The sequence below is a fragment of the Manis pentadactyla genome, chromosome 15, assembly GCF_030020395.1.
Source record: "Manis pentadactyla isolate mManPen7 chromosome 15, mManPen7.hap1, whole genome shotgun sequence".
NCBI lineage: Eukaryota > Metazoa > Chordata > Mammalia > Pholidota > Manidae > Manis > Manis pentadactyla.
The window spans coordinates 10038890-10059055 of NC_080033.1; the positions used below are offsets into that span (position 1 = coordinate 10038890).

Genomic DNA, 20166 nt, shown 5'->3' on the forward strand with positions numbered 1-20166 from the left:
AGCCCTGCCTCCCTGGGGGCTCACGAGCTAAGCGCAGAGGCCTCCTTGCTCACCGTCTGCGGGGCTCGGCTCACGGGGTGATGTGCAAGTGCTTTCTGTGGTTTCTAGGAGGAAGGACAGAGAGGGGGTGAGCAAGCGTCCTGTCTCGCCCCTCCGAAGCAGGACCACTCCTCTGGAAGGGGGGCCCCTCCACACCCCAGCTCTGTCATGCCCTAAGGGCTGATGGCGGTTCTGGTCCCTCTGCCTGAGTGCCTGGGTGTGTGACTTCCTCCCAGGATATGCCTCCCTGCGATGATAAGTATCTAAGCTCCTCATCTGTGGTCTGCCTGTGCGTCAGGAGTGCCTCTGGGAAGCGAGTGGGGGTGACGGGCTGCCGCTGCTGCTGGTCTCCAGCCTGAGTGTGGCCTAAGGAGCGAGGACCTCCTGGGTCTGCCCTGGCCTTTTTCTTCGTTCACCTGGACCCAGAGGCCCCCAGTGTGGGCTTCCACCCAGGAAGGGTGGGGGGCGTGCAGGGGCCTGTGTCCCAGCCTCTCTGTATTTCTCACTGCTTCTGTTTCTCCAGAAGCCCCGGATCCCCTGTCACCAACAGGGTGCCCTTCAGATAGAGCTCCGTGGTCTAGTGTATTGGAGACACGGGGCAGGTTCGGGATTCCTCACCTGGGACAGAGAGGTGCACTGGGTCACTCGGGACTGACCACTCATGGGGGGAGTGGTTGAAAGAGCCGTAGCACGTGTAGGCCCCTTCCTGGGCTGGGGTCCCGGGGCCCAGGGGGAAGGCGGCCTGAGAGGCCCCGCTGTGGCTCCGCCCTGCAGCCAGCCTGCGTGGGCAGGCCTGCCCAGCCCTGCACAGGTGGTACATGTCAAAAGAGCTCTCGAAGCCGCAGAGCAAGATCACGTTCCCTGCTGACCACACCGCAGTGCCCAGCAGGGCCGAGAGATGCGGCTTCTCGTGTTTTCCTAGGAGGAAAGCAGGCCTTGACCTAAGAGCACAAATTAGTCCCACTGTCCTTGGGCAAGAGCAGAGGGGTCTCTGTCCCCATCCTAGGGGCCCACAGTGTGTCATCAATGCCCCCCACGCCCACTCATCTCCGCAGTGTGTGTGCACAGGTGTGTATGCCCTTTGCCAGCTCCACTTTGCCCTGGCTCCTTTGCCCTCTGCAGGCATCTCTCTGTCTTACTGCCCCTAGAGGCCAATGGGGAGGGGGGTTCTCTCGAGAAACAGACCCGCTAGCTGCCACGGGACCCTCAGAACACGTGGTGCTGGCCTCAGGCCCCTGGACCGCAACCACTGGGCATTAGAGCCAGAGCCCCCGACGGCCCTGGGGACCCTCGCTCTGCAGGGAGTGGCCAGTGAGGCCCGGCGCCCACGGGGCAGGAAGGAACCCCTCCTTCTTTGTGCAGAAGGACACATGACACCAGAGTCGAGCCACCTCAGGGTGCCAGCTCCCTTCGGATCATCTGGGGGCCTGGCCGAAGATGTCTGCTGTATGGCTGTTCTCAGGGCCGAGGAGGGGACGTGGTGCAGTGGGGGCCACGCCCAGCCTCCTCGGTGCCCCAGCCAGGCCCCCTCACCCCTCAGCTGCCGCCTCCTTCCCATCCCTCTTTCAGGGCCCCTTCAGCTGCCCTGCCCCAGGCTGGGCTTCCCCTGTCGCAAAGTGTTTTGCTCCTTTTCCCTCCATGCTCCGCCTGCTCCCTCTCTCTCCCCGTTCTTCTCTGTCTCTGCCTCTCTCCTGAGCCTGCTGCTCCCTCTGTCTGCCTGTCTGCCTGTCTGTCTGTCTATCCCTGCATTGACCCTGCAACACCCCGTCACCCCAGAGGATCCCAAGGACAAGGAGAATGGGGGCTGGGCCACCACGCTCACCTGTGACCACGACATCCATGGGGTCACTGGGGGCCGACCACTCCTGGGGGGCGTGGCTGAGGGCGCCGTAGCATCTGTAGGTCTCCTCACGTGCAGGCGTAAGGGGGTGTTGCTGAGAATACTGTGTGCCCCCCTCTCTGTGCAGGATAAATGTGTCAAAAATCAGCTGTGAGTGACAGCACAGGGTTACACTCGCCCCTGCGTGCACAAGGGAGCTGGGCTGGGCCGAGATGGAGGGACGCCTGAGCACACCTAGGGAGAAATAGGGTGTAAGTACCCCTCCTCACCCCTCCCCTGGCATTTCAGAGCGGATTTCCTGACCTCTCAAGCCCGAAGCGGCCTGATTCCTCCTGCACCTTTGTTGCTGTGGAGCCTCCACCCATCCTCCTGCTCGCGACCTTTGTCACCTGGGCCTCTGCTCGCCTCCCTCTGCTCTCTGTCCATCTCGGCTACCAGCCCCTCTTCTTCCAGGTTCCTTCTAAGCTCTGTGGCCTTCAGTCCTGCCCCCGCTCCTGGGCTCCCGGGCTCTGGCAAGGCCATCTGCACGCAGGGCTGTCACAGGCGGGGCCGGACACCTACCTGTGACCACGATCTGCAGGGGGTCTCTATGTGCTGACCACTTGCAGCTGTGGCAGAGAGCCACGGAACAGGCATAGAACCCCGCGTGTGCCACGCTCACCAGGTCTATCGTGAAGCTGTTGGAACGACGTCTCTGGAGCTCACGGCTGCGGGTCCCCTCTCTTCTGAATAATTTGAATGTGGCAAAGGGAAGGGGAAACTGACACTTCAGAGTCACGTGTCCTCCTAGGGGAACCACAGGGCTCTGACAGGCTGACAGGGAGGGCTTGTGGTGTCCACCTGGGGAGGGGGCATGGCCGTGGAGGGAAAGGTGGGAGCTGCCCCTTCGCCAGGCTCAGGGGCTCTCCATCCCACGCAGCCTTCTGAGGCTTCCCCCGACACTTGTCCCAGGCCCAGGGAAGCCTGGTGGGGGCCAGGGACTCAGCCCAGCCCAGCATGGTCACCACAGGTCTTCCCAGAGCAAGAGGTTTACTTAGAGTGTTGGTAACATCTTGAACAAAGGTTCCCTTAAAATTTTTTCTACAATAACAGAAATACACATGCAAGATGGGGTCAGCAGGCCTGGGTGGGAGGCCCTGAGTCACTTCCGGGTCCTCAGAGGGCTTGGGGGCCCAGCACTGGGTCCTTCCCTCCTCACCAAGATTATTCTAACCCATCTGCAGAGAGGCCGGCTTCTGCACATCACAGCCTCCTTCAGGAGATGGCTCAGCCCCCAGGCTGGTGTCTGGGGGGGTCTTGGAAGAACTAGAAGCCCAGGGTTGCCAGGTAGCCCCACTTCTTGTGCTCTTGGGGGGTTCCCTGCCCAAGCCAGCCTCGTCACCCACTCCCGAGCTCCCATCTCCCACTGGGGACACCCATCTTTGTCCCACCAAACTGGCACTGCTGGGGGACTCACCCATGGGTGCCCAGGTCCTCTGGACCAGTCAGGCTCCTGGGGGGAAAGCCACGTCAGAGATGACTGACACCCTGGGAACCTCACCCTCTTGCAAGAGTGCCCTGTCTTGGCACCCAGCCTGAACTCTGACTTTTCCCCCATAACCCTCTCCCCCAACCCCTTCCAGAACTTACCGAGATACAAGAGGCTGATGAGTGTGGAGGACATGGTGCTGCTTCTGTCGGATGGGCTGCAGGAGCTGAGCAAAACTGGAAAACCAACAGAATGTGGTTACCAGAGGCTGAACTTCACCACCTGCAGTTTACAGGCAGCCCACCACACAGGAAGATGACCGGCTGTTTCTCACTGTACATATGGGAGGTGTTGTGGAAAACTTACAGATAACGGTCATGGCTCAGCACAGCCCTGAGGAAGGCCCTGCTCCAACCCTTGGCTGACCGATCCCTCGCACCCAGGTCTTGAATCAGATTTCCCTACCTCCAAAACCCTACAAAGGTATTTAACATACCGTAGCTGCCTTTTTGAGATATACGTACGATTCAGTTTATAACCACATGTGATGTTCTGCTACCAAGTTAGTGCATGTTTATCGTTATGTGATAAATGGATTTTAGAAAAAAACAGTTCTCTAATTTTCAATACGTATTAATTGCAAATGGAGAAATCATGACAGATTTTAAAATTTTTCCTGCTGAGTGTTGAGGAGACCTGATTCTGCAGCATTAGCACAGATCAGAACCTGCCATTTCCGGCCATGAAAGGTCTACTTGAGATCCATTCTTCACTTACCAGTCAAAACTCTGATATCCCTCCCTCAGCCCCAGCAACATATGTAGACACTCATATATATACGTATGAACAGATATGTACATTCATGTTGAAGATATATGTAATATACATACATACACACATATAATATATACTTTTATTTCAGATAACATTTTTATAAAAAATAATCTATTGTATCGATACAAAATACATAAGCAAATATATACAAATCATAATAAACATACACATACATATGTGTATATAATGATGAAGGTACTTCAAACAGCCAACAGTGTCAGAAAAAAGTAAGTTCTATCAAGAAAAAAGGTGTGAAATCAAGCTGACCCGGCAACCAGGATACTCAAGGGAACACCAGTGTGGCTCGGGCTGTGCCTCCTGCGTCCCCGCCCTTCCTATAATCTGATGTGACCACTGCACTGGGTCTTTTGTTTATTTCTTCAGAGTTGTTCTTGTCAGTATGGTTCTCCCACACCATCGTGCCATCATATGCAGTATTTGTGTCTGCACATACGTAATTATTTATGCTTCAATTCAGAAGAAAAGGATAAGGTACTTAGGCACCTTTATGTGTGAGACCGTATTGTGGTGCCCACACTGCTTTGCTGAGCTCCGGTTTATTTCCTGGCCAGTGTATAGTTCTCCACTGCCAGAATATTCCCCAGTGCATTTATCTTTCTTGCTCACTCTGACACCTGCTTTTACCACGCATTTCCTTTTAAGAGCAAAGCTGCCCTGAAGGCTCTGGCCTATATCCGGGGAGTGTAGGACCTAGAGCTCTCTGAGTGTACAGCCAAGGGTAAAATTGTGGGGTGGGGGGCATGTCGAGATACGCATCGACCAGAGGGCAGCGCATGGTTACTTCCGTATGGATGGCACCCTTTATGCTTATTTTCCTGCTTCCCAGCAAACGCCTGATTATTTTGAGAGGATAAATTCTAGGTTAATGTTTAGTTAAATAATTACACTCTATGAAGTGTATTATTAATCAATGCTGTTATTTAAATATCTATAACTGTAGATGACTGTACCCTCCATGAGATGATATTTTTATACAAAAAGTAATTGCAAAAATAAGACAGTGTTTCATAAATAAAAATAAATCAGTGCCATGATTCACAGAAGGTGTCATAGAAGTGGGAAGCAGAGAGCCAAGGTCTCATACTGGAAAGTCATCCTCCGAACAAAAACACTTAGAAAATAAGTGTTTAAAATTATGATATCTTATTGGTTAATCATGACAGGAAGTTATGACCATGGACTTTGTTTGGGAATGCTTGAAGGTGTGTGTGGGATTCTTGCCAAGGAGACAGGCTAAAAGTGTCTGCACATTGGGATAAAGCCAAGAAATCTGTGGAGTGAACTGTTTTTCATTTCATGGGAAGCACATAGTTTTTATTTACTACAAACGGAACTGGGCTGGTAAGGCAGTCAAATAGATAGTAGAGTGGCCTTTGGGGAAGGAAAATTTGAATACTAATAAAAGAAATTTCTGGCTCTTGAAAGGTGAGGTTTAAGCGTACCTCGATTTCTAAACAGTCAATAAAACTGGGAAATTTTACATTTCACGTTTGTATTAAAGGATATATTTCCGTGTTTTTTCCCTGCAGTGATGAACTATTATTGCAGAGGTAAAATTGGTGTGGGTAATATATTATTCACAAGTGTTCCCCACCCAACCCCCACCCTATTGAGGTATAATTGACCTATGACATTGTATACATTTACGTGTACAGGTGACAGTTTGATACATGTATATTGCAAAATGTGACCACACTGTTAGTTTACACCTCCATCACCTCACCTAGTTACTGCATGTTATTTTGTGTGTGTTGGAAACATTTAAGATCTCTCTTAGCAACTTCCAGCTATGTAATACAGTATGTTAACTACAGTCCCCACGCTGTACAACTAGGTCAGAACTCACCTTATACCTGGAAGTTGGTACCCTTTGACCAACATCTCCCCACATCCTTCACTCCCACCTATCTACTCTCTGTTTCTAGGAGTTCAAACTTTTTGATTCTGCACGGAAGTGAAATCACACACTATTTGTTTCTGACTTTCCTCACTTAGCATTACGAGATGAGTGAGATGGAAGGGAATGGATTTGGGGGCCAAGCACATAGCTGAATTGGGATTGTGACTCTGTCTTTACAAAGCGTGGAGATGGGAAAATGCCTTCATCTCCCCGTCCCTTGGAATCCTCACCTTTAAAAGCAGAAGGTGCTCCCTTCCTTAGGTGTGTGAGAATACATGAGTTGGTGTGTGTTGATCAATAATAGAGCCCGGCAGACAGAAAATGATCAGCAACCACCAACTCAATCCTGCCTGTGAAACACCTAAATTTCTCAATTATCCAGAATTGTGTTTTGTATCTTATTTTCTGATATTAACCTTTCATATCTTAGAAATGTCCCAGATCTGTAGAGAAAGAAAACAGGAAAGGGATTTCTACCAGGCAAAGAGATTCTCGTCAAATTTACAGAAATTCTAAGGGATTGGTGGCTCACTTCAAGGTATTGTGGAGTGTTTTCAATGAATAATACATTAATACATTTGTCTGTCCATTTATCCACTCGCCCAGGCACCCATCCATCCATCCACTCATCCAACCTGCATATGTTCTCCAAAGAAAAGCGACTATATTTCACATACTTGCTGAGAATAAAAAGCTGGAATATGCTGAATCAATGGGCATAAAGTTTCAGTTATGCAAAACAAACCATTTCTGGAGCTCTGCACTACAACATCGTGTGTTTAGTTAGCGAATGCTGGATTGTGCACTTAATATTTTGTTAAAAGGTTAGACCTCATGTTAAGTGTCTTTAACACAATCACATAATTCTAAAAAGTCAGAACTAGGTGATAAGATAGTAGAGGTCTGGCCCTCTGGGAATGATGAGTCCTGGGGACGACTCAGAGTGTAACCATACAATTAACAAGTATGGAAGCACACACTTAGTTACGTGTTTGGAGGCACAGCCTCTTGGACCTTGGAGATGGGATGTCAGGCGATGGAGAGAAGTCTGGGATATGCAGGAAGATCTAGGCTGGATGAAGTGACCTTTGAGGGCAGAGCTGAAGCTTGAGAGCCTCAGAGAATTCCAGGACTAGGCCACAGCACGTGGAAGAGACTTTGCACTCCCCTGGGCATTCCGTCCCTATTCCTGTCCTCTGAATAGGCGTGCTGTTGGGATTCTACTGTAAACAGGTTGTAACACCTTGCTGGTGTCCTTATCAATAACGATTCAGGTAAAAATGTCCACTCATGTTTATTTTATACCTGTATAAGACCAACTGTTTTACCTTTTAAAAAAGTGATCTTTTACCCAAATAGACATTAGGAAAAGGTGTGTTGGTCACAGGTTGCGCACATGTGCGTCTGGACTGGCTGCTCCCACCAACAGGGACACACAGCGAGCACACCGCGCTTCACCCCGGCCCAGAGCAGCAGACACACGCCTGACCCTATGGTCAAGCTCGGCATCGCTGTGCCAGTGAGCACAGAGGCGGAAAACAGGGCATATGGTGAGCAGACACGACTCTTGGCCCCCCAGCGTAGATGTTGTTTCTCACCTCTCGCTTTATGGGCTGCCTTTCACTCTTGCAGCAGAATCCACCCAACTTCCTAGAAACAAAGCTCTGAGTCATTTTTGCCTCCACAGTGCCTTTGTCTCCTGTCTCAGACACCTCCTCCTCATCCTGAGGTCCTGCCTGCAGGCGCCAGGGGTCCTGGAGCTGGGCTGCTGCTCTGAATCTGGAGGGAAAGCTGAACTCCATGTAAGCATTCATCTATCATCCGCGGCCTGTGTGGCAATGCCGCCCCGTCCCTGAGCCCCCGTCTCCTCACTGGGAGCAGCTCGTCAGTGTGCATGTGTGGTCAGGGCCACCAGGGCCGCGGGTGGGGCTCAGTCATGGTTATTTTCCAGATCAAATGGAGACGTATGGGATTTGGTACAAGAGAAGATCGTGGCGTCCACTCTGCAGTCCAGGTGGACAATGGATGTGCTCACTTGAGAGTTCCCAATGCTGAGAAATGCTATGTATAATGTTTCTGCAGTGTGTAGACACTGCCAAATGCAGGAAAGGGGAAACGAAAGTTCCCAACAGTGGGAGAGGCACAACAGATTAAAAAGCCCAAAGCTGAGAGGCCACCTGTGCCTGGGGACAGCCAGGAGTCATCAGAGTGGAGGTTTCCCCTCAGTGCAAACAGGAGAGGGACCCTAGGTCCTCAGGGTGGGAGGGGCCTGGGGTCTGTGTGAGTTAGGAAGCTGTGTTCCTCCCTTCCCCGTTTTTGTGGAGGGACACTGGGATGTCTCTGCCCACTGACCGGCCCGTGGTCAGCACTGAGCCCCGTGCTTTGCATGGACATGAAACAGATTCACTGCGGGCCAGGCAGCCTGGGTACCCGTCTTTGGGGGAGTGTGAGGCTTGCACTGGACCCGGCCCTTCTGGACAGCCCTGAGGGGATGCTAAGTTTGGGAGAGTGGATGCCACAGGGCGGGAGCAGCTGCGCTAGTCCTCGTCATCATGCCTGACTGCCGGGACAGCCTCGGGAGAAAGCCTCCATGGGAAATAAGGTGTATGGAAACTAAGCTTCCAACGGGAATGGACAGCAAGGAGGAATCCTTTCAGTAATCAGCGGTGCTGCAGAAGACATTCTCAATGCTCATTAATAATGTTCATGATTATAGCCACAGAAATAGAATGCTAGGAACGTGTGACTTATTGTAAATCAAGCAAGTGTTTGAATATCTGTAAACAAAGGAGGAAATCGAATTTTTGAGAGAAGAATATGGTTTATACCACAGAGGAAGGGGCAATTACAGAAGGATATTAGAAATCTTACTGGTGAAAAATCCAAGTGAATGAACACATTCTAAATTTCCATTCCATCCAGGACAAGACACAGCTGAAGAACTAGGTGTGGAACCGGAAACACAATATTGAGGAAATTTTCCAGAATGCAGAAAAGTGAGACCACAAACGGAAATTCAAGTTCCCTGGGAACAGAACGGGGACGGCCAGCACCATAGCTAGTGTGTCCGAAGGAAAGGCGTGAGAACGGTGTCCACCAACAGCCCAAGAGGTGAAGAGCTGAGCGTGTCACAGAGAGGAAAGTCGCTTAAATGGTAACATGCACACATTTAAAAATAAAACCTGTATCTTGATCCTTTATGGTAAAACGAAGAAATCCAGGGTAAATTGGGGGAAAAAAAAACCCATGCTACTCTGAATCGCATATTTTAAAACGGCTGATTTTATTCTTCACGAATTCCACATCAGTTGCAAAGTGCGCAGCGAGGACTGGTCTGATAAAAAATCCTACAATCACTTCCTAGGGAAAAGTCAGGTACTGTCAATAGAATGACATTCTCACTGGGAGTGCACTTCCCAGTGGCAAGAACAGATGCCCAGAAGACTGAACCACTGCCCTGGGGCATAATTGTTGGCAGAGGATTCTGTACCAAGCCGAATTTGTACTGTGGATCAAATGTGGAAGGGTCAACAGGGAAACCCCTAAGCTCCAGGGGACGAGGGCAGCCCCGCCACCCCGGGCCTCGCGTCTCCACGCTGTGCCTCCAGGAGGTGTGAGGAGAGAGGAGGGAGGATCCCTAAGGATCAGCTGGATTTCTCCCCAAGGGAGTTGGATCTTATTCTTCACTTGAGATAAGAAAATATGAAGAAGTGTCTTGGCAGAGAGAGAGAGAGTGAAATAAGGTATTTCAGGAGCTGCAAGTTGTTAGCTGTTTTGCTGCCTTTGTGCTCACTGAAAGCAGCACAAAATGATGCCGTTCAGTTGGACGAGCAATGAACCCAAACGAAAGGAGTGATGTGAGACGGTGAGAAGGAAACGGGAAGTAGAGAAGCATTGGGAAGTTACATTTATGTGTAGTTACACACATGTAGATATGCATATATATTTAAGGAGGCCGAATCAAGATATTAGCTGAACCAAAATATAGGAAATATTTGTGTGTGTGTGAGACAGTGCTTTCAAAAATATTAAGGACTAGGAGTTAGGCTAATGTGTAATTGTGCTCTTGACTTACTGAAAGAGAGGATGAAGTGAGACATTGTTCAAAATTATAAATGTAAATTCCCATAACAATAATGTAGGTAACTCTCTAAAATTAGCAATACAATCTAAACCTTCCAAAATGGTTGGTATAATTATACAGAACAATTAAGTGTCAGTCAAACAACAAGGAGCCTGGTAGGTTGAAAAGGAAGCTAAGAGAATGCAGGATATCTTGATATGTAATGAACCAGAACTTAAAGTTGCAGTAATAATTCAAAACTACTAATTTATTACCATCCATTAAAAGATTAATTGATCTAGCCAAGGGTTAGATCAAAGCACTCCCACCCCAGAAAAGGAAAACCCACTTGTGCACTCACAATAAAATCTCATCTGAAATAAAATCATTAAACGTTTTCTGAATCAAGCATGTCCTATTATTATTATTTAATGGAAGGAGCTGTTACCTATACAAGTATTCAACAAAGTTGAATATAAACAAAAATGTTTTTATAAGGAACAATTGTTTTATGTTTAAATAATCCATTCACATACAAGGTATAGCACTCATAAACTTAAAGGTATCTAATCGCACATCTTTGAACTACATAAAAGGCAAGTCAATACATAACCGGACAGTTAACCAAGCATTTCAGAGATTTAGTGGGTGAGAAGAAAACTAATATAAGTATAAATGACACGTCTTCCAAATGGTGATGTGGGAGACCCCAACCTCTGTTCTGCACAGATCAGCAGCTGGACAGCTCTCCATGAACAAGCACAGCTCTGCGGGGGCTCTGGAGTCCACTGTGGAAACGTCAGCAACACAGTGGACATCACTACTCACCAGAGAAATGAAAAATAGAACTGCCATGAGGTATCGCCTCACACTGTCAGAATGGCTGGTATCTAACAGACAGGAGGTAACAACTGTTGGACAGGATGTGGAGAAAAGGAAACCCTTGTGCCCTGTTGGCCAGAGTGTACATTTGTGCAGCCACTGTGGAAAAAAGTATGGAGGTTCCTCAAAAAAAAAAAGCACTGAACCAATATGTGATCCAGCAATTCCACTGCTGAGTACATATCCAAAGGAAATGAAAACAGAATCTCAAAGAGATATCTGCACTTTGTGTTCATTGTAGCATTATTGACAATAGCCAAGACATGGAAACAACCCTAAGTGTCCATCCATGGATGAATAAATAAAGAATCCACAATGGGGCGATATTCAGTCATGAGAAAGAAGGCAATCCTGACATTTGCTGAAAGGATGGACCTTGGAGGCATTATCCTATGTGTAATAAATTAGAGGAAGACAAACACTGTGATGTCACTTATACGTGGAATCTAAGAGTCAAACTCATAGAAGCAGAGAGTAGAATGGTTGATACCAGGGACTGGGGTGGGGGACATGAGGAGACACTGGTCAATGGCGAGTATAGTTAACAATGCTGTATTATATACTTGAAAATTGCTAAAAGAGTAGATCTTAAATGTTCCCATTACACACACACTGGAAAGGTAATTGTGTAATGTGATGGTGACGTAGCTAACACCATGGTGGCCATCATTTTGCAATATATAAAGGACAGAAATCAACACTGTACACACCTTAGATTCACACACTTTGTAACAGGTATATTCACTCCGCTGAGCCACCCCTCACGTTCAGCCTGGCGCGCCTGACAGCTAGTGAGTGTCTTGTACACAGCATATTGTTGGACCTTGTTTATTTTAATTCGTTTGGCCACTCTGTCTTCTGATAAACCGTTTACATGGAAAGAGGCTACTGGCATGCAAAGACTTACTAGTGCCATTTTATTACTTGTTTTTGGACTATTTTGTAGTTTCTTCCTTTCTTACTTAGATGAGAGAGAACAGATTCTTGGAATGTCCTGTACGAAGGTTTTTGATGGAGAAATTCCACAGGAAAAGAAAGCCACTTCTTCCTTGTGTGCTTTTTCTAATTCTCCCTCGCTGAAGACTAAAATGAGGCCAGACAGCCTAATTACGGTTCATGCTATATTTTCTCCAAAGAAATAGACAAATGGCACAACTCAGGGCTTTTGAAAAAAATGATATTTCCTTAGAGCCGGTTTACCGACACACCATCTGGCTGTCACTCCAAACATGAGTGTGTTCTTTCAAACAGATGTCATTTCTGGAGAGACTGTACCACGTGACATCTCCTAAGAGACAATAAGGAGACCCAAGAGTGTTTTACAGAATGATTTTTTATGTATCTGTTCCAAACTGGAGTTGCTATTAATCAGAAATACCATGTGACCCGCAATTCCACCTCTGGGAATTTGCCTGAAGAAAACAAAATCACAAATTTGAAAAGATACATGCACCCCTATTTTTATTGCAACATTGTTTACAGTAGCCCAGATATGGAAGCAACCTAAGTGTCCATCAAGGGATGAATGCGTAAAGATGTGGTGCTTATACACAATGGAATATTACTCAGCCATAAAGAAGAAAGGACTTTTGCCATTTGTGATAACATGGATGGAACTAGAGAGTATTATGCTCAGTGAAATAAGCCAGGAGAAGAATGACAAATACCCCGTGATTTCACTTATACACAGAATCTGCAAAACAAGAGAAACGACCAAACAAAACAGAGGAGACTCTTGGGGGTGGGTTAAATAGGTGAAGGGGCTAAGGTAGGACAAACTTCCAATTATAATATAAATTAGCTATGGGGATGGGACAATCAAGGAGGGTGCGAAATCACCACAGTAATTGCAGAAGAGCTTCCACAGAGGCAGCCCAGAAGCTGTCCCGCACCCAGACCACGTGTATACCCCCGACATTGTCAGCAGACAGGTCCCTGGCTTGTTCCCCAGGTTTTCCTCCAGAACCTCTTGGTACCATCAGATTATGTCCAAGGTTCTAGATCCCTCAGGGGTGAGGTGTTGCCGCCTGTGTCTGACTCCTGCCTTCGCCTTGGGTCGTGTCCGAGCAGTGTCTGGCCTGGGCCAGCAGCACCCCGAGGACCAGCAGAATGAAGGTGGCGATGCCCAACCAGATGAGGTTCCCTGGTGTGTAGTCCAGGGGGTGTGCAGCTAGAGATGCTGGACGGTGAGGTCACAGAGGCAGAGACTCCCCAAATCACCCAGAAACCCTGCATGGCAGTCAAGGGCCCCAGCTTCCCACTGACGGGATGTGACCCTCTGAGCCCAGACTCGTAACTGAGAATCCCTCCCACTCACCCCTCCTTAGTCTGACGTGTTTGTGATGGGATAACATTAGTTCCTCCTCAGAACAAAGTTCCTCGGGGGGACACAGGAACGATGGAGGAATCCCTTCTCGGATCTCCAATGGTTCTGGCCCCCGGGGGCCAGCGTCCCCAGCCCTCCCCCACCCAGGCCTCCATGGGCCAGTCACTTTGGGGTCAGGAAATAGCCAGGGCTGAGCCAACCTTCCCTCACCTGTGACCTCCAGGGTCAGAGGGCCGCTGGGGAGTGACCACACGTAGGGGTAAGCCATGGGAGAGCTGTAGCATCTGTAGGTCCTGCCACGGGAGGTGGTCACGGGGTCCACGCGGAAGCGGGCCTGCCACCCCCCAGCAGAGAACAGAGGGACCACGTGTTGGGGTGCATCAGCTCCTCCCTCCTTCAGCAGGTGGAAAGTGCCCCCTGTGAACTGTGACCTACACCTGAGGGACACGGTCCCTCCTGACGCCACCACAGGGCTTGGGTCAGCCGAGAGGGAGGGTGGGTCGTACACTCCTGAGGGAGAGAGCGGAGCCGGGTTAGAGGTGCCGACGGCGAGGGGGGGATCCCCTGGGGGAGGGGCCTCTGGGGGAGGGGCCTCTAGGGGAGGAGTCTCCAGGGGGCGTGGCCTCCGGGGAGGGATTTCGGAGGGAGGGGCCCCAGGGGAGGGTGTCTCCGGGGGAGGGGTCTCCGGGGGGAGGGTCTGGCACCTCCCCTCCCCTGTCACCACCAGGGCCAGGGGGCCACTCCACTCTGAACCGTTGCTCCTGCCGTGAAACGCACACTGGTACCGTCCTGCGCGGTGTGCGCTCATGGGCCCGACGGGGAAACTGGCCTTGTCCCTGAACTCATCCTGGGCTACCAGGGTCCAGCGTCCGGAGTTCTCTTTATACAGACTGCACGTGACAGCCTGCCGAGGCCCCTGACAGCGGATGGTCACAGGGCTGCCGTTGGTAACCACGGGGCCTGGGTCAGCTCAGATGGAGGGCTTGGGGAGGGTCCCTGTAAAGGAATCAGACCTGGAGTCCGGAGGTGCCCTTCACCCGACCCCGGCCGTCACTCCGAGGCCCCCCGGAGGGTCCCCGCGGGCCCAGAGCCCCTGTGCTCCCAGTTGCCCAGGGGCCGTGAAGCGGGAGGCCCGGGGAGGACTCACCCGCCTGCACGCGGTCCCGGGGGCCCCGACACAGCCCTGGAAGAGAGCCCCCCTCTGAGCGGCCCAACCGGAAGCTCAGGCTGGCTGGGCCCTGAGCGCTGGGGTCCCTTCTGGGGCTGAGCGCGCTCTCCCCACCCCCCAGAGGTCCTGCCCCACTGAGCCCCCGTGCCCCGGGGGGTCAGGCCCCGGCCTGGGAGGGCAGGGCGGCCCCATCCCTCCTCTGTCCCCCTGTAGCTCACCGAGGCAGAGAAGGGCAGCGAGGGTCGTGGTTGAGGCGCTGCCCCCCATGTCCACGGGGTGTGCTGACAAGGACAACTCCCTGTGCCTCGTCTCGGGTTCCTCTCCAGGGGCCTCTCTGGAGGGAACAGCCCCCAGCGCCCCGCTTGCTCCCTGAAGGTTGGGGCCGAGGCCATAGCAGGCTCTGGGACCCTTCAGAGCAGAACTGGGTCTCCAGACCCCACAAGCTCCACCATCCGCAGAGGGCAGGGAGACCAGCCCGACTTCTGCTCCACTGGTGACTCCAGAGCCCGTGTGACCTTGAGCAAGTCACTTCCCCTCCTGAGGCTCCGTAAATGCACCTGTGCTTCCTTCCTTCCACCATCCAGGCAATGAGCCAACGTCTATTGAGTAGTGACCCTGTCCGGGCATGCGATTCATTGGTGAAGGTGACCAGTCCCTTCCCAGGGTGCACGGGGGCTGGTCGGTGACCACAGAGAACACACACATGGGGACAGTGACGCTTTGGCTGCGTGGGTGGTGCGCGGCAGAGAAGGGAGCACAGGGGACAGAGGGACTCAATGGCAGGTGGACATCGAGCAGCCGTAGACACGGGAGAGTGGGAACCTTCTGGAGAAGGAGAGGCCAGGACAGGACGGGGGTCCATCTGGGTGCGGTGAGGGACGCAGTCCTCGGCCAGCAGGGGTGTGATCTCCCCTGAGACCCGTGAGTCTCAGAGGGTCTGCGCCCCTGCAGGGGTCCTTGGGTCTCATCTTTCAGGCAACAGGACTGTTGTCAGTCCAGGGGCGTGTGAGCAGGTGGCCGTGTGGGAAAGCCGCTACCCTGCAGGGTGGAGCGTGGGGGGTCCGCACTCGTGAGGAACCGGTCGCCTCCGGCCTCCCCACCGCTCGTGAGGAGCCCTGCTCTCCGTGGCCGTGCGGGTTTCTCGGGCAGCCCCGCCACCGTCCCGAGACCGCGAGCACGTTCCCCGGCGAGCGGGAGGAGGCGGGAAGCGCCCCTGCAGCTGAGCCCCTGCAGCCGCCGCGGTCCAGGACGTCTGCAGGGAGCCTGTGTGCCCAGCCGGTCAGGAGCCGCTCGGGGAGACACACGTGTGCGTGCAACGCAGGGCGCGCGTGTGTCGGGGAGGAGGCGGTCGACTTGGGGGGGGGGGTTGGTTTGCGGGGAGGAGCCGGCTTTCCTGGGCCGGAGAGTTCGGCCCCGCCTGGTCTCCCCGAACTGTCGGGCGGAGCCCTGGGGTGTCAGGGGAGGAAGGCGGGGGCCTGCGGAAGGGTCTGTGCGGGCCGGGGACCCTGACGGGCGAGCCCGGGCCGCAGGGAGAGAGGGCCTGGGAAGGGGCGGGAAGGCGGCGGGCGGCGGGAGGCTGCCCCGAGCCCCGTGGGGGCCGTCGGGGTCCTGGAGGAGGGGCCGCTGGGTTTGTGTGGGTGGGTGAGACGGGAGAGCACTGGCCCCCCAGTCCCTGCCCTGCCCGGGGCCGTCACAGGACGGTGGCCCCTGGGCGGAAGGGGACTGGGGCGGGGGTGTTCACGCCCTGTTCTGACTCGCCGGGGGGCCGCCCCTCCCTCCCGGCCTGGGTTTGTGCTTCTGTTCCTCCCGGCACTTCCTCTGACTTGCCCGTTTCCACAACAGCCGCAGCTGTCCCCACAGCTGTCCACGCGGCCTCCGCGTGCCCTGCGCCTCCTCACCACCTCTGTCCCTCCGAGGCCTGGACCACAGCAGGGGCTGGAGACAGTGCTCAGAGGAAGCCCTTATTGACCGTCTACTTTGGGCAAGTAACATCTCTCACTTTTGCCCTTGTAGGAGAATGTTAACAGCCTCACAGTTACGGGCCTCACTGGTCTGTCACGAGTGTCAGTAGTTCCTGAGACACGGAGAGGTCTCAGGCTGGAGAAATCTCTGTGATCAGATAAGACATGTGGTATAGGAGCCCTTTGGTAAGAAGGGCTACTTGGAAGTCCTACACCTGCTGTCCCTGCCAACAAGGGACGTCAGAAGCCATACCTTCCCCTTGGCCGAATGGCAGATGAGCACAGGTACAGGATGCAGGAAGGGCCCCAGGTACAGGATGCAGGAAGGGCCACGGGTACAGGATGCAGGAAGGGCCCCGGGTACAGGATGCAGGAGGGACCATGGGTACAGGATATAGGAAGGACCACGGGTACAGGATGCAGGAAGGACCACGGGTACAGGATGCAGGAAGGGCCCCGGGTACAGGATGCAGGAAGGACCACGGGTACAGGATGCAGGAAGGGCCACGGGCACAGGATGCAGGAAGGGCCACGGGCACAGGATGCAGGAAGGACCACGGGCACAGGATGCAGGAAGGGCCCCGGGTACAGGATGCAGGAAGGGCCACGGGTACAGGATGCAGGAAGAGCCACGGGTACAGGATGTAGGAAGGGCCATAGGTACAGGATGCAGGAAGGGCCCCGGGTACAGGATGCAGGAAGGGCCCCGGGTACAGGATGCTCATCCTGGATTCCACCTCCACCAAGCTCAAGAGTCAAGGGGCCACCAGTGGGATCGTCTCCAAGCCCTCTGGCTCTTGGCATTCTGACCTGGGGAGAGTCTCTCCTTGGATAAACTTGGTAGGAACGCCGTGCAACTCCTTAAGGTGTAAGGGATCCATAGGGAGGCATGACATTTTTACTTGATTTTCATTTGATTGATGTGAGTTCACACAACACTGACCATGTTCACGTATAGAATTCCCTGAAATTCAGTCAATTCACAAAGTTGCCACCACCACCTGTAACTAGTCCTAAGAGACTTACTCCCCCAAACCAACATGAGGCAGTCAGCCTCCATTCCCTCCTCCAGCTCAGCCTCTGGCAAACACAAGTCTGGTTTCTCCTCAGTGGGTTTCCTTCTTCTGTCTGTTCCACGTCACGGAATCCTACAACATGTGACCGCTTGGGTCTGACTCCTTTCCCCTGGCTTATTCACTCATATGTTTTTGTCCTACATCCCCATGGTAGCAGGTATCAGTACTTCTTTCCTTTTAAGGCTGAATACAATTCCAAGGTTATGGAGATGTCCATCAGCTGGTGGACCCTGGGTTGTTGACACCTTCTGTCTGTTGTGAAGCGTGCTTCTATGAACACGCGTGCACAAGTGTTTGTGGGAATACCTGTATTCAATTCTTTCTGTTTTCTATTCACTGCAGTCAGAACACTTACATGCGACTATGCTCTTTACAAATTTTACCAGCACAGCAGCACTCTGTTGTTAACTGGAGGCGCACCCTTGAAAGGCAGATCTCTAGAACGTAGGTTCATCTGGAATAGCTGAAACGAAGACTTGGAGATGGAATTTCTAGGTCTTGTGGCCACTCTAGTTTAACATTTAAAGGAACTGTCAAAATGCTTGACCCACTTTACAGTCCCTGCAGCAGTGTATGTATGGTCCAGTTTCTCCAAGTCCTGGCCATACTTTTGTTTTCACACTGAGGCCAAACAACGAGTGAGAAGGGGTAGCTCCAGTTGCTTTATTAGCATTTCCCTAAAGGCTCCTGACTGGAGCATTTTTCCTTAGGCTGTCTATTTGTAGATCCTCTTTCTAGAAATGTCTATTCAAGCCATTTGACCATTTTTAAAGTGGGTTGCTTGTCTTCTGTGTTGGGATAGAGATGTTCTTTCTAACTTTGCATTCTTGACCCTTACTAGATACATGACTTGCAAATATTTTTTTCCAGTTCTGTAGGTTGTCTCTTTACTCTCTTGATGGTGTCCTTCGATGAACATTAATTTTAAATTCTGATAAAGCTTGATTTATTTAGTTTGTATGTTGTTTTTTGTTCTTTTGGTGTCATATACAAGGAACGACTGACAAGTCCAGGGTCTTGAAGATTTACTCCATGTTTTCCTCCAAGATGCTTAGAACGTTAGCTCTTACAGTGACCTATTTGGGGCCACTTTTTTTCTATGGTATATGCAAGGGTTCAACTTCATTCTTTTGCACCCAGATATCCAGTTTTCCTAACACCACTCGTTGATAAGACAACTCATTCCCTGTGGTGTGTCTTGGCACCCTTGTTGAAAATCCATCTGTCTCCAAGAAACTGCCGGCCCCTCCTCCCTGCCTCCCAACCCGGTCCTGCCCAAGTGTTGCTGAGCAGCTGGCAGGACCCTCCCTCCCAGCATCATCCTGGTCCCTGCCTCACCCCATCTCTGCAATTACATGGGAGGCGGCTGTGTACAGGGGGTGCCGGCCCCTGGGTCAGGGTTCTCTTGATGTCGTTCCCAGATGGAAACAAACTGGAGGCTTGACCCTGAAGAGCAGACACAGGATCCCTTAGCTGTGGTGTGTCATGTAAAGTAGAGATGACATTGGTTATGAGCAGTTTCCAGGAGAAGGAAACCCCCAGTGACAGATCTTGGTAATTGATACCCCCGAAATAGTAGTTTGTTTCCTTACAAACCTTCTTTCTGGAGAAGAGAAGAAAGTGGGTCCCTGAATGGAGACCCACTCATCCAGGGCTGTCCCTGCCCTGAGACCCCAGATTTGCTGGCCTTATTTCCACGGCAATGGGCATTTAACCATCCATGTGTAGAGAAAGAGGGTCGCCCTAATCCAGCATGCTTTAGGCCAATTACTTCATGAGCTGAGATTATGTTTACAAAGGAGGAGATGCCCCCACCTAAGGGTTATGTGGTGAAACTCAGTGTTGTGGTGTGTGCAGGCCCTGCACACAGGAAGCACTCGGAAAATGTTGGTCTGCCCCGCAGTGTGCAAGAGCCACGTTGCCCAGGGCTCCCTGCACAGCTGCCTCGTGGGTGCTGAGCAGAGCGATCCCCCTGGGCTCCCGCTCGGTCAGGGCTCTGCTGTTCTCGTGGTCCAAGGAAAAGACCGGACATCCTGAGTGTAGCTCTGTTGTGGACCTGACTCCAAGGTGTGGCCTATAACCACCACCTGATGGGCTTGAACCCGGGCTCTGAAAGCCCCCCTGAACCCATATTGGTGGCTCAACCCCAGTTCAGATACTCAGGCTGTGGGCTCTGGAACTCACTTTAAAGTCTTAACTGCATTTTATCTGGTTGTGGGCAAGGTGTTTTGTTCGGACGCCTGGTTTCTACCCTGGAAGGGGGCTCCTTATCTGATTCGACTCTCGAGAGGCTGATGAGGCAGGTGGGGGTCATGTTTTGAGAAAATCCCAGTGCCAACTTGTGAAGTATTTGCTGTAACAGATCAACAGCCACATTGTTGAAATTAGTGTCTAGTGGAGGGTGTGGCCTCTGCCACCTGCTTCAACCCCTCCTCATTAGCCGTCTGCAAAGCAGAGACGGTCACAGAACAGGAATCTCTAATCGACCAGTAATGGCAAGTGGACTTCTGAGTCATCTGGTACAAGTGAGGAAAACACTGCCAGTCTTCTAGAAGATTCTGTGGTCTCCATCCCAAACATCCACTGGT

The 20166-nt window shown here is 51.8% G+C and overlaps 1 protein-coding gene and 1 long non-coding RNA gene across 2 annotated transcripts; both read right to left on the reverse strand.

Moving 5' to 3' along the window:
• Positions 1-444: 444 nt before the first annotated feature.
• LOC130681117 (putative killer cell immunoglobulin-like receptor-like protein KIR3DX1) lies at positions 445-8111 on the reverse strand. The gene is made up of 6 exons (XM_057493318.1): positions 7975-8111; positions 3509-3583; positions 3336-3371; positions 2441-2719; positions 1862-2113; positions 445-957 (listed from the first exon to the last, which is right to left on the reverse strand). The coding sequence occupies exons 3-6, from the start codon at positions 3337-3339 to the stop codon at positions 617-619; spliced, it is 876 nt and encodes a 291-aa protein (XP_057349301.1). The 5' UTR covers positions 3340-3371; positions 3509-3583; positions 7975-8111; the 3' UTR covers positions 445-616.
• A 6025-nt stretch (positions 8112-14136) lies between these two features.
• Positions 14137-14818, reverse strand: LOC130681041 (uncharacterized). The gene is made up of 3 exons (XR_008994082.1): positions 14760-14818; positions 14521-14556; positions 14137-14369 (listed from the first exon to the last, which is right to left on the reverse strand). It is a non-coding gene; the product is annotated as an uncharacterized LOC130681041 (long non-coding RNA).
• Positions 14819-20166: the final 5348 nt, after the last annotated feature.

Coding starts and splice junctions, on each gene's coding strand:
- LOC130681117 (XM_057493318.1), bottom strand. Junction 2,114..2,440: donor CCTGCAGATCGTGGTCACAG/GTAGGTGTCCGG, acceptor ATTTCTCCCTAG/GTGTGCTCAGGCGTCCCTCC. Junction 958..1,861: donor CATGGATGTCGTGGTCACAG/GTGAGCGTGGTG, acceptor CTTTCCTCCTAG/GAAAACACGAGAAGCCGCAT.